The following is a 12,143-nucleotide window of genomic DNA, read 5'->3' on the forward strand; positions in this document are numbered from 1 at the left end:
ATCCGATGATGGGCACTTAGGTTGTTTCCATCTCCGGGCTATTGTAAATAGAGCTGCAATGAACATTTTGGTACATGACTCTTTTTGAATTATGGTTTTCTCTGGGTATATGCCCAGTAGTGGGATTGCTGGGTCATATGGTAGTTCTATTTGTAGTTTTTTAAGGAACCTCCATACTGTTCTCCATAGCTTTTGCACAGCAAAGGAAACCATAAACAAGACCAAAAGACAACCCTCAGAATGGGAAAAAATATTTGCAAATGAAGCAACTGACAAAGGATTAATTTCCAAAATTTACAAGCAGCTGGGTCACCCTTTTCTCTGCAGCCCTGAGCTTTCATGAAAGGATCAGTTGGCATAACTGGGCCAGTGATTCCCGACTGCAGTCCCTGGCACCCACTGCATGCTCTGTTACTTAAAATCACTCCTTGCAAGGACTCTATTTTCACGTCAGTGTAGACTTGTCCTGAGAAATACCCACAGAATCACATGCTCGATGTTTCTGATGAATACTACAGTGTGTAACTATTAATCTGAGATCCGTCCGTCTGTGGCCTACCTAAAGTCTCACTGCCTTCCTCCACAGTGGTGTACGTACCTACCTGTGCACTGGACATCACCACCTTTTATAGACCTATGCACCAATCAGAACTGTATTCTGCCCACCTTGGGACCCTAGATGAAATGGACCCACAGCACCGGGTTCTGAGTCATCACACTGCAGCCCAAACTCTGCCACTAGCCATCTGTGTGACATGGAGCAGGTCCCTTAGCTACTCTGAGCCTCTGTTTACCACCAGAAAATGGAAACCCATGATCCCTATCCTCTTCTGGATCACAGGATTATTGTGAGAATGATTAAAAAAAAAAAAAGAATTAATCAAGGTGAACGAAAAAGTGCCTTGAAACTTTGTCTACAAGTTCCAGGCAAATGTTTTCCCTAACCTTGCTTCTCTTGTATCGCACACGCCTTGGAATCACTCTCTTCTCCTTTGGCTTCTTGAAGTGTTTTACTATCCTTTATGGCAGCGCTCTTCTGTGTGTGTGTGCACCTCTTCATATATACATATAATGTATATATGTTACATGCATATATGTATTATCATATATGTATAATGTATATATTATACATGTACATATCATCACATATATCACATACATTCATATAATATATATTACATATGTACTTACATATGTATGTACATATGTATATACAAATATATATATTATATGTATATAAATTCACCTTGCCTACTAGGCTGAGTCCCCCGAGGCAGGTGGCAGGTTCCACATCTGCCCCTCATCTCTGTAACATCCACTGCTTAGCACCTGCCCTCACCCAAGAAACACCTGTCACCAGAATAGGCATTATATTTTGAAAAGCACAAGACAATTAGTAGATAATACAAAATAATAATAGTAAACTTAGTTACCACTTACAGAACAACCTCCAATTATCAGGCATGGTTCTAAGCACCTTACACTCTCTAATCCTATCTAAAATCCCATTTACACAACCATGTGAATGTATTTCATGCCACTGACATGGTACATTTAAAAGTGGTTAAAATGGTAAATTTTATGTTATGGATATTCTATCATAATTTTTTAAAGACCCACTTAACAGATGAGAAAACTGAGGTTTAGGAAAATTAGGTTATTCGTCTCAGGAGAGCTACCTAGCAAGCAACAATGTAAACCGAGTGTCTCTAAAGGTTCAAACCACTGCCCAGCGCTGCCCCTGGGTAATCTGCAAATCTCACCCAGTCTAAGCCAGCCATCCACGCTGAGCCTCTGCGGACTTCTGCCCTTCCCCAAACTGATTTCCACTTGAAGCTTATAAATAGGATGAGTGATTCACACACAGCCCAGCTGAGGCTCTGTTTTGAAGGCAGCGCCCAGAAGAAGGCTACTTTGTAAAAGTCACCCCTGAATGAACGGAATGGCACTGAAAGCAGCTGGCGCACAACCGCCCTCAGAAAACGCAGTCTCGGAGCTCAGCTTGCACTTAATTGCCCTGAATTCCACTTTCTTATCAAGGACACTGACTGGCTTGCAGGAAGTTGGTTGCAAGCTTTATGAAGTGTGCCCTGTCAATCAGGACAGGAAGGGACCAGCTGCAGCCCTGGAACATCCCGAGAAGTCGGCTAAGGCAGGACACAGCACTGTGAACGTCGGCGGCATCTGGGGCACTGCATGAGCTTCCGAACACAGGCGCACACACACACACACGTGAGAGGCACCCGCCACCACCACGTGCAAAACCCCACACACACACCAGGAGTGCTTGAGTCTGGGCATCCCTGCTTTCTTTGTAGCCCTTCTGAGAAGTGTGTTTATGTTACGGCCCACTCCCATCCTCACAGACTAATGTTTATCAGCCTCTCCCAGTTAAACTGTCATTGTTGCTGACATAAGATTAATAGAAATCCAGATTAGTCCCTGTTCTTGGCACTTCAGTGGAAAAGAAATATTAGTCAACACACACACACACACACACACACACACACACACACACACACACACACACACACACAGTTCTCCATCCTTGAGCCACTTAAACTTGGGCTGCAGCTCTAAGATTCCACGCCGTATGGAGCTTATATCAACTATAAGACGGGAAATGGCCACCATATAAAACTTCTCAAAGCCTCAATTTCCCATCTGTAAAATGGAGGTAGGAATAGTATCCAGCCCCACGGTGTCACAGTGAAAATTAAATGATGTAAAGTATGTGCCAATTACTATTTTAAGCATTTTACAAAGTTGGAGCTCAAATACATGTCCCACCTTTAAATCCACCTGGGTAGCTTTATTAGCTTCATGATACTCAAAACAATACTGGTTTTCCATTGGAGGTAATTATGTAAGGTTTCTTTTTCAAATACACATGATTTCTTAAGTGAATTGCACTAAATAAAAGTATTAAAGTGAAATAGCACAGAAGATACTAGGAAAAGGCAAAATCCATGAAGAGAACAAAAGAAAAGACATTTGGGAAATTTGGGAAATAATGATTTTAAACATAATAAAACAAAAAGGAATCCCAGAAATGGTTCCAACCTGGAAGAGTCGTAAGCGGTGAACTAATCCTGCCCCTCGCTCTGTAAGTGAAGCAACTGAAGGTTACAGGACTTAAGAAGCTCCGCTGAAGGTCACAGACAGAACAGCTACGTGAACACTGGGTTCTGTACGATTCTCTGTAACAGAACATCAGTTGTGTATCGAGGGTGACTCCACCAACGAGGCATCCAGCTTTGCTTTCAAAGTTGTATTTTGCCGACACACTGGTAACCTTTGGAGAAAGGTAACCACTTTGCTGGTGATGGGCTGTTGCCCTGCCCCGTTCAGAACCACCCTCTGTCCTCACACTGGGCTATTCAGTTCAGCCTGGACTCTGAAGAGGATATCAACACTCATGTCCTTAATTTCTAGAGTTTTTGTTGTTTTCAAACCTTTCTACAGGTGTGCCCTGCTGGATGAAAATCAGAGTTATATAAAGTGGGAAGTGATTATTCACATTTCAAAAGAATTAACCTCACTACAACATGGATGAACTTTGAAGACATTATGCTAAGTGAAACAAACCAGACACAAACCGATAAATAGTAGAGAATTCCATTCATGTGAGGTACTTAGTGGAGTCAAGTTCATCAAGACAGAAGGTAGAAGGGCGGTTGCCAGGGGCTGGGGGAGGGGGGAACGGGGAGTTAGTGGTGAATGGGCACAGAGTGTCTGGTTGGGAAGATGCAAAAGTTCTGCAGATTCATGGTGGTGATGGTTGCACAACAATGTGAACGTACTTAATGCCACTGGACCGAAAACCTAAAAATGGTAAGCTTTACGTTACATATATTTTACCACCATTTTTTTAAAAGGGGGTTAACCTCGGATCACTGTGAATAATCCCTGCGAGCTCACCCAGCTTGCTGATGACTAACCACTGGGACAGGATGCTGATGTGGATGATAATAAAAGCAACGGTCTGACGGTCATTTGCAGTGTCTGACAGGAAGCACACTGCACAGATCAGAGGTTGTGGAGCCAGAAGCACCTGGGGCTAACCCTGGACTTGGCACTGCTAGATCATGGGTGGGAACTGCCACCAATTTCCTCGTGGGCAAAATGGGAATAATAATAGAACCCACCTCTAAAGCTGTTCTGCGGATTGAAGACATGCACGTAAAGCCCCTGGAAGAGTCCTGGTACTGGCTGACTCTATGAACTACAGCCGTTAGGATAATGATGGTGGTTTGGTCTACTTGACAATTGTTTGCTCAGAGCCGATGCCCACCGAGGACCCAAGAGAAATGACTATCATTCATTTCCGAAATAAGCACGTCCAGCATGAGAGGCTGCACCGTACGACAGGAGAAGTAAGGGAGGCTGGGTGTGAGTTCAGATCCTGGCCTCGCCTTCTACCAGCTGGACCAGCAACGTCAGCACCAGCTGGGAGCCCCACCCCAGACCTACTGAGTCATCATCTGCATTGTCACACGGTCCCCAGGGGATCTGCTGCATGTCAGTCACTCTGAACCTGTGTTCCTTCAACTGTAAAATGGGGGCGGGGGGTGAGGATTATAATGTAACCTACCTCACAGGGCAGATACGAAATCAAATGAATTGATAGATGGAACGTGCCTTAACCCACGCCTTACACAGGGTAGGCCTTCGGTCAATGTTAAGCGATCACTACTTTCACCTGAGTCTCAGTTTCCTTTGTTGGAAAAGGGAATTGCAATAGCCTCGACCACACGGTGTTGTGAAAAGCAAAATCAGATTAAATGAGATAATAATAATAACAGCAGCATTGCTACGTGCCAGTCATTGTTCTGTGAGCACTACGTATATTAAAACCTCACACCAACCCAATGAGCAGGGTTCCGCTGTGATCTCCATTTTGCAGATGAGGAAGCTGAGGCCCAGGGCAGGAAAGCGGCTGGCCTGAGGTGTGGGTGAAGAGCTGCACTGGCTGCATAAAGGGGATTTATTGTTCTCGGGTGGCTGAGGAGGAGACGGGCTTTCTGTGTCACTCTCCAGAAAGACACACTCCATAGCTCTGTCGGGCCCTGGAGTTCATTGCTGCGGCTTTCCCGTGACAGCCTCACTCAGGTCATCAGGAAGTAAAGGTACGGAGTGAAATGGTGAGCAAAAGTGAGTGGGGTCAGCTTGTATCGTCAGATCTAAGGTTACACCTCCTCTCGAGAGAGATGGGAAATAACGGATCCCAAGCCATCTGGGGAAGCTCTTCACTGAGGTACCTCCAAGAAGCAGCCTCTCAGGGGACGCGAACACACAACCACCCAGCTCATTCGACCCTGGCAGCCCCGCATGGCTACTCTGGCCACAGTGACTCAGGCAACCTGGCCATGGCCACCATCAGCACTTGGAGAGTCTCCCCCAGGGACAGCTGTCTGCAGGCTGCCTATATACAAGGTAAGGCCAGCTGAAGCAAGGATGAAAAAAGTGGCCACCCCTTGTGAGTGTGAGGATGCTCTGTTGGATTTAGGGCAAATCTGGGTGGGTGTAGTAGAGAGTTTATCAGGTGCCCGGTCTTTGGAGTCAAATAACCTTAGGTTTGTAAGCCAACCCCATTGCTTATTAGCTGCAGGAGCTTCCTCATCTGTAAAATGGGGGTAATCAGACCCACCCCAGTGGAGACATTCTGAGAACCAAATGAAATAAGGCGTGTGGAAGGTCTGCCACAGGGTTCTGGCTTCTAGCAGGGGCTCCAAAAAGGTTACTTTCCTTGTCTAGCCTCCATGCCCTGCCCTGCTCCTGTGCTTGCTGCTCCTTCCCCTTGGAAGCCCATCATCACATCCCTTTCTATCAAACTCCTAGCCATCCTTCAAAACCCAGTTCAATTGCCACTGCCTCGGCAAAAGCTTTCTGATCTGCCCATAGTTCAGACCCACCACTTCCTCCTCAGCACTTCCACGACAGATTACAAAGGGACTATGAGGCACACAGCAGAGTCACCTGGGCCTAAGAGATGAGGATCAGGGAAGGCTTCCTGGAAGAAGAGGCCTTCAAGCCGAAACTCTAAGGAGGGGTAGGAAAAGAGCAGTAGGAAGAGCATTCCAGGCAGAGGCAACTGTGTGTGCAAAGGCCAAAAAGTCTAGTGGATTTGAGGAGTTGTGTCCTAGGCAAGGGAGCTTCTCTGACTACCCCCCACCCCCCGCCCCCTATAGCTCAAATAACACCTGTCATTCCCCATACTCATCCCGCATGGATTTTCATCACCTCCAGAGAATTACACTACGTATTTGTTTATTGCTTGTGTCCCCAGCTGGAATTCTAAGTCCATTAGGACAGGTACCTTACCCTCCTCATTCACCTCTGTATCCTTCTCACGGCTCATTATTACTGCTGGTTTAACAACAGCTAGATTCTGAGCTCCAAGAAGACAAGGACCTGGCCATCTGGTTCACTATTAAATTCCCAGCATCCAGCACCATGCCAGGTACACCGTAGGAACTTGGTAAATATTTGTGGTCAAATAAATAGTGCTCACGGGAGGTATTCAATTTGCTGAATGGATAAGTGCAGGAATGGAAGAGTGAATGCAGGCATTCGTGGACATGTATGTATACACGCACGTACACGTAAGTGGACAAATGAACAAACAGATGAATGGATTCATTAATGCATGACTGCAGCATCCTCACATTCATATAATCAAAGCCCAGAGGCCCGTACCCTGAGCTGCCCTTCTCGGTCTTGTTAAGCCTCGGGGTTTCCATCTTGACTTAGCCCTGGCCATTCAAAGCTGCTCTTCTTATCCACAGCAGCAGGCATTTCCATTGTCATCAGGGGCAACGGGCCATCTCCCCTGTGTCCCTCTACTCTGAGCCCTGGGAGCTCACCAAATTCCCAGCCCTCTTTGTGGAGGTCTGCTGACCCTGGTGCCTGGCCCTCTTCTCATTGTCAGGCACTTTTACAGGAGCTGTCTATGGGAATTGTCAGCATTCCATTCTCCCAGAGAGTGGGATGTGAATCTGGCCCATTTTTATTAATTGCAAATTAATGCTGTGCTGGGTGTCTATTTTAGTAGACATGCTTCTCCGCAAAGTACGGAATGCAACCCAAAGAAGCACATTGCTCTCATTCTTTCTGCCGACCGACTGTGTGAATATTTTTAGAAGCCACACCCTCGCGCAGTGGCCAGAAAAATAATTCCCAGTGCCAGATGCGCTCTTTGCAAATCAACATCAGGCAGGGAAGGGGAGAGGAACAAGAGCCATGGCTCACACCAAAACTGCAGCGACAAGTTTCGACCAGTAGCATTTTTATAGGTCTTCTGGGCAAAAGCCCTCCACCCTCGAGATACGCAACATGGACCCACATTTTGAGAAGCACCTCACTGCTCATACTCTGCTGGTTGGTAACAGGCCTTCAGGGTCAGTGGTCCCCCGGTGCAGACACTGATGACATGGACTCTCTTGAGCATGGAGGCCAGCTTGTGGCCATGTGTCTGCCTGCCTTTGCTACGAGTGCCCTTTCTAAATATGTTTCCAGCAAAATGCTGAGTCAGGAAGAGTTGAGCATATGCAGCCGGAAGACAGATCAACAGCAGCTGAAACACATTTTCAAAAACCTTGGAAGTGGGTGTAAGACGATATAAAGAGAATCTGCCTGGAAGTCAAACATGTGAGTTCTAATCCTGGCTGTCACCCCTTCACTCCAGAATCGAATAGCTTAGAGTACCGACTTACGGCATGTGACAAGCATTGTGCCGCATTCCAAGGAAACAAAGACACAATGACATACTGATTCATTGTGTACGACCTTGGGCAGGCATATCACTTAGGCTTTCTGGGCCATAATCATTAAAACAAGGGGTTGGAAAATGACCCTCAAGGTTCTTTCAAGCTCTAGGATTCTCAGATCCTCGTAGGATTCCTTGAACAAGCAGAAGGAAGGAAGAGCGTCAGAGAAAGGGGAGGTTCGTGTGTGTGTGTGTGTGTGTGTGTGTGTGTGTGTGTGTGTGTTTACCTTGGTAAACGCCAGGAGTAGACATTCTTAAGGATTCAGAATCCTAAGGAAAAAGGACCCAAACCTTACTTTTTATAATGTTCTATGTATCTGTTATTTCCCTACCTAATGGTTAGGGACCCTGGGATGAAGGACTTGGTCCTGGGAGCTGGGAGGCCCCCATCATTGCCCTTTTGCTTTATGCAAATGAGCCGTTCTCCCAGGCTCCTGCCCATTGTTCCCCGCACAATTGCTTTCAGAATGGTGACCATTCTTCTCTTCCATCGGGGAATTCTATGACTCCGTAGGAAGCTATGTGCCTTATCACTTCTGGGACTACATCATGGGACCATGAGGTCAAGCTGTACCACAGAACCCGATCCCCAAGTGACAGGCTCACATTCCAGGCCTTGTAAAGACCACATTTCGTCTTGAGAGCTCAGGGGCAGGTGGCAGGAAGACTCTGCAGAGAAAGTTACCAGGGTGGATGACACAAACCCTTAGAACGTGCCCCTCAGACCAGAACCCAATTCTCCAGCCGTGGCCTGACCACCGCACCCCAGCACCTTCAGAGAGCTCACTTCCTGTTCAACGCCCTCCCCAATGGCCAGCCTTGTCAGCTGGGGCCTTGGATACTAATAGGTGAGTGCTAAGTGCTTTGACCACATATTGTCTAAAATCCTCACGTTTGTCACTGACTGTCCAGGGCTGGCATCCTTACTAGACAGATGTGGAAACTGAGGCTTAGATATGTGAATAATTAATCTAAAACACTGCCGTTCGTAAGGGGCAGGGTTGCACTGCAAACCCAGGCCACGCAACTCCAAAGCCACCGCTCTTAACCTTGACTCACTGCACTGTGCTTAGACGAAGCCAGAGGCAGAGCATCTTGTTCGGTCCTCAAAACAAGCCTGTGGGCATTACCCTCTCCCCATTTTATGGCTGAGGAAACAGGGTTTTAAGTGGCTCTCCCGATGTCAAACAGCTAGTAAACCACACAGGATGGAATTTTCTAACTCTGCAGCCACTGCTCCTTCTGGAATAATCCAACCACTTTGCCAGAAACGGAGAGACCCTGAGATTTCACTTCCTGTTCCTAGAAAGACTAATTGGACCAACTGTTTCCTCCTTATTCTGTGGGCTACGGAGAAATATGTGATCACGGTCAACCTCTCACAAAAAAACAAGAGGTCACCCGGATGTGGCTTCCAGGGGCCTCTCAAAGGACGATGGTGACTAATGGTTGCCACCGTGATCTGCAACCAGAATGCAAACACCAAAGCAACTCCAACCGTCCCAGCGAGGAAACAGCCTCCCTGTGATGCACTCCCTCAACGGAAAGCAACAACAACAAAAAAAGGGGATGATGCAAGGTCACTCCCATGCTTGGTCCAGGGACCAGGGATGAGGCACTAACGTCACCGGCGGCCAATGAGAGGGACCCCTGGTGCTGGGAGTACTAAGGCCATTTCATAATGAAACCCATGCGGCAAGCTCCAGTTTATTTTGAAATCGTATTTGCTTACTTTGCAGCCATGATCAAAAGGCCATTCGGAGTGCTCTGCAGGGGGCTCTTGAACCCTGTCGGCCAGGAGAGCTTTCTCTAGCTCCGTCAGCAGCCCGCATTAATACTCCCCGTGAGAGTCAACCCCATCACTTGCTGGCATGTTCTTTCCCAAAAGCCACCACCGCCACCATTTCAGTCGGCTTCCCAGTTCCACAGCTGGCGGGGAGCGGGTGAGGAGACAGGGGTTGGAAGTGACAGAGAAGTGGCAGGGACAGATAATAAATTGCGGGCCTGCGGGCAAATTCCAGCAGGATGGTTCAAACTTGGGCTCAGTGGGTCAGAGAGACAGGGGCTCAAACCCCAACTCCACTACCTACCACTGTGTTATCTCAGGAAAGTTACTTAACGTCTCTGTGCCTCAGTTTCCCTATCTGTGAAATGATGTAAATAACAGTATCTATCTCATGATTGCTGTGAAGATTGAATTTAAGTGATATCGGGCAAAGATGCTATGAAACACAAAGGCACTAGGTTATTGTTGTTAAGTATTTTGATGGTGCTAATTACAGACTATGAGCTTCCCGAGGACAGGGACTGTATTCTAGTCAACTTTTAGGACAATGTCTGGCATGTAGCTGGAGATCGATAAATGCTTGTTGAGTGAATTCAACCACTGGAACTGAACTGAGGGCTCAAACACAGTGATTCTCCCCACCCGCCTGCCGGGAAGGAAGTGGCCGCCTTATTCGTAGGCTGCAGCTTGGAGCAGAGTGTAAGCCTTCAACCAGCTGTAATCCCCAGGTCTGGCATATCAATCAATGAGGCAAGAGCTTTACCTTAATATTACAGTTGTCATCGAGCAGTATATTTTCCAGCTTCAAGTCCCGGTGGACCACACCATTCTGAAATGAGAAGACAGGCAGGGAATTGAATGGGAGCAGTTGGGATGAGAGAGAAAGTGGGAGAGGGGGAGGAAGGAGGAGAGTGAGCAAAGGGAAATCTTTGACAGATTAAAGAAATGCGTCAGCGCCGGTGGTCTTCACCCCCATCCTTCAGGGCCTCTCTCACTGTCATGAAGCTCCCTGCCAGCGACCAGCACAGCACCAGCGACAGGAGAGCATTAGTCACTTGCTGTGTGGTTAAGGGAAAAATGACAGGAATCCATTCTCCCCCAGAGTCTGTAAAACAGCGGGGGGGATTCTTTGTCGGAATGTAATTCCACTGTGTGAAAGCCGTATAGTCCCAGGCAGTGGCAAACATTGTCTGTCTGTGATGCGATTCCCAGGGAAGCAGCAGATTTCTCTGCTGGGGACTCGGAATGTGGGGCTCACAGACCTTGCTTGTCTTGTCTGTCTACCTGTCTCCCCAGTGCCTGGCTCAATCTGTTCTGACCCAGGAAACCATGCAGATCTGTCCTGAGGATAATAGAAGCATTCCCAAGGGTTATTTCCTAAGCAGCTGGAGGCAAGGTTCCTCTCTGCTGGGCAAGACTCAGTGTGGAGTGAACGGTGAAGGTGGGAGAGGCCACTGAGACCAAAGCAAGCTGCCGCCATACGGTGGGACCTTTCCATGCAAGCAAATGCTGACAAAGCTGGCAGAGGAGCCCGGTGACAAGCAGGCAGCCAGACAGCTGAATGGTGAAAAGAAGTCCTTAACCACCAGGCTGCTGGTCTATACAGCAGTAACAACTGTCCTGCTCAATTCTTTTCAAAACCCAGTGATCTTTTAAGGGGATGGGTGAGCAGGGGAAGAGGCACTGAAAGAACCAGCTATTGGGGCTGGGAGGACGTTTTTAACATCATTCAGCATAAAGGACCTTGGCAAGTGAAGCTGCCCTTTCAAGAAAACCAACTGGCTAGGAATTCTTTGTCTTTCATTCAGGATTTCTTTAGTTCAGAATCTGCATGTTCACAGCTAGTACTTTATTGCTTATTTTCCTTTCTATTTGACAGTTCCTAGTATCTCTAAAGACACTGAGACTGGAGAGGTGAAAACATATATTTCTACCACTCTTTCTAACCCAAACCTTCAGGGATTCAGAAATGCACAAACCAGGGCTCCTGGAGGAAAGATAACGGAATGCAAGGTAGCTGATTTTGTTTAATTTTAAATATTGGGAGTAGTTTGGTTTACACTGTTGCATTCCCAGTTTTCATAAGATGGAATGAGCACACTAAAGCCCCATTCATACCAAAGCCAAGTTTCACACCCTTCAAATAATGAAGACAGGATCTGTGGTGCTTTATGATGACGCCTGATGATAAAACACAAAACGCTGTGCGATCTGAATCATCAGTGCCTTTCGAGTCAGCAGAGAGAAGTTAAATAATGTCCACATGGGTTAAGGGTTTTAGATTGTAAGTAATTAGAAGATGATCATTCCAGAGTCGTTCTCAGTTAACCAGCGTATTTGACAAACCAGAAGGCCCCGTGCTGCAAGCATTCAAATGAAGAAGCTGACTCTATTTTGGATGGCATGTTGGATTCAAGTCACTACTGTCCTCAAAGTGAAGGACTGTTCCAGGTGTGCAAAGTATGAATGGGATGGAAATCAGGACTAAAATGATAAATAATAATTTGTTGAAGTATGGCTTGGAACTATCTGTGTACTTCATTCCCTTCTCCAGAGACCAAGGCTAGCTAAACTGGCTGGATTAAGAGC

The 12,143-nt window shown here is 46.9% G+C and overlaps 1 protein-coding gene across 1 annotated transcript in view; it reads right to left on the reverse strand.

The window, feature by feature from the left end:
* Positions 1 to 12,143, reverse strand: part of NUAK1 (NUAK family kinase 1) — a gene marked incomplete at its 3' end in the record, with an annotated part of 64,692 nt that overhangs the window by 6,694 nt on the left and 45,855 nt on the right. Inside the window, exon 4 of the mRNA XM_082850198.1 lies at positions 10,318 to 10,383. Coding sequence (XP_082706324.1) covers positions 10,318 to 10,383 — 66 coding nt within the window. The remainder of the gene's footprint in view (positions 1 to 10,317; positions 10,384 to 12,143) is intronic.

The sequence above is a fragment of the Leucopleurus acutus genome (assembly GCF_964270905.1).
Source record: "Leucopleurus acutus genome assembly, chromosome: 11".
NCBI classification, from domain to species: domain Eukaryota; kingdom Metazoa; phylum Chordata; class Mammalia; order Artiodactyla; family Delphinidae; genus Leucopleurus; species Leucopleurus acutus.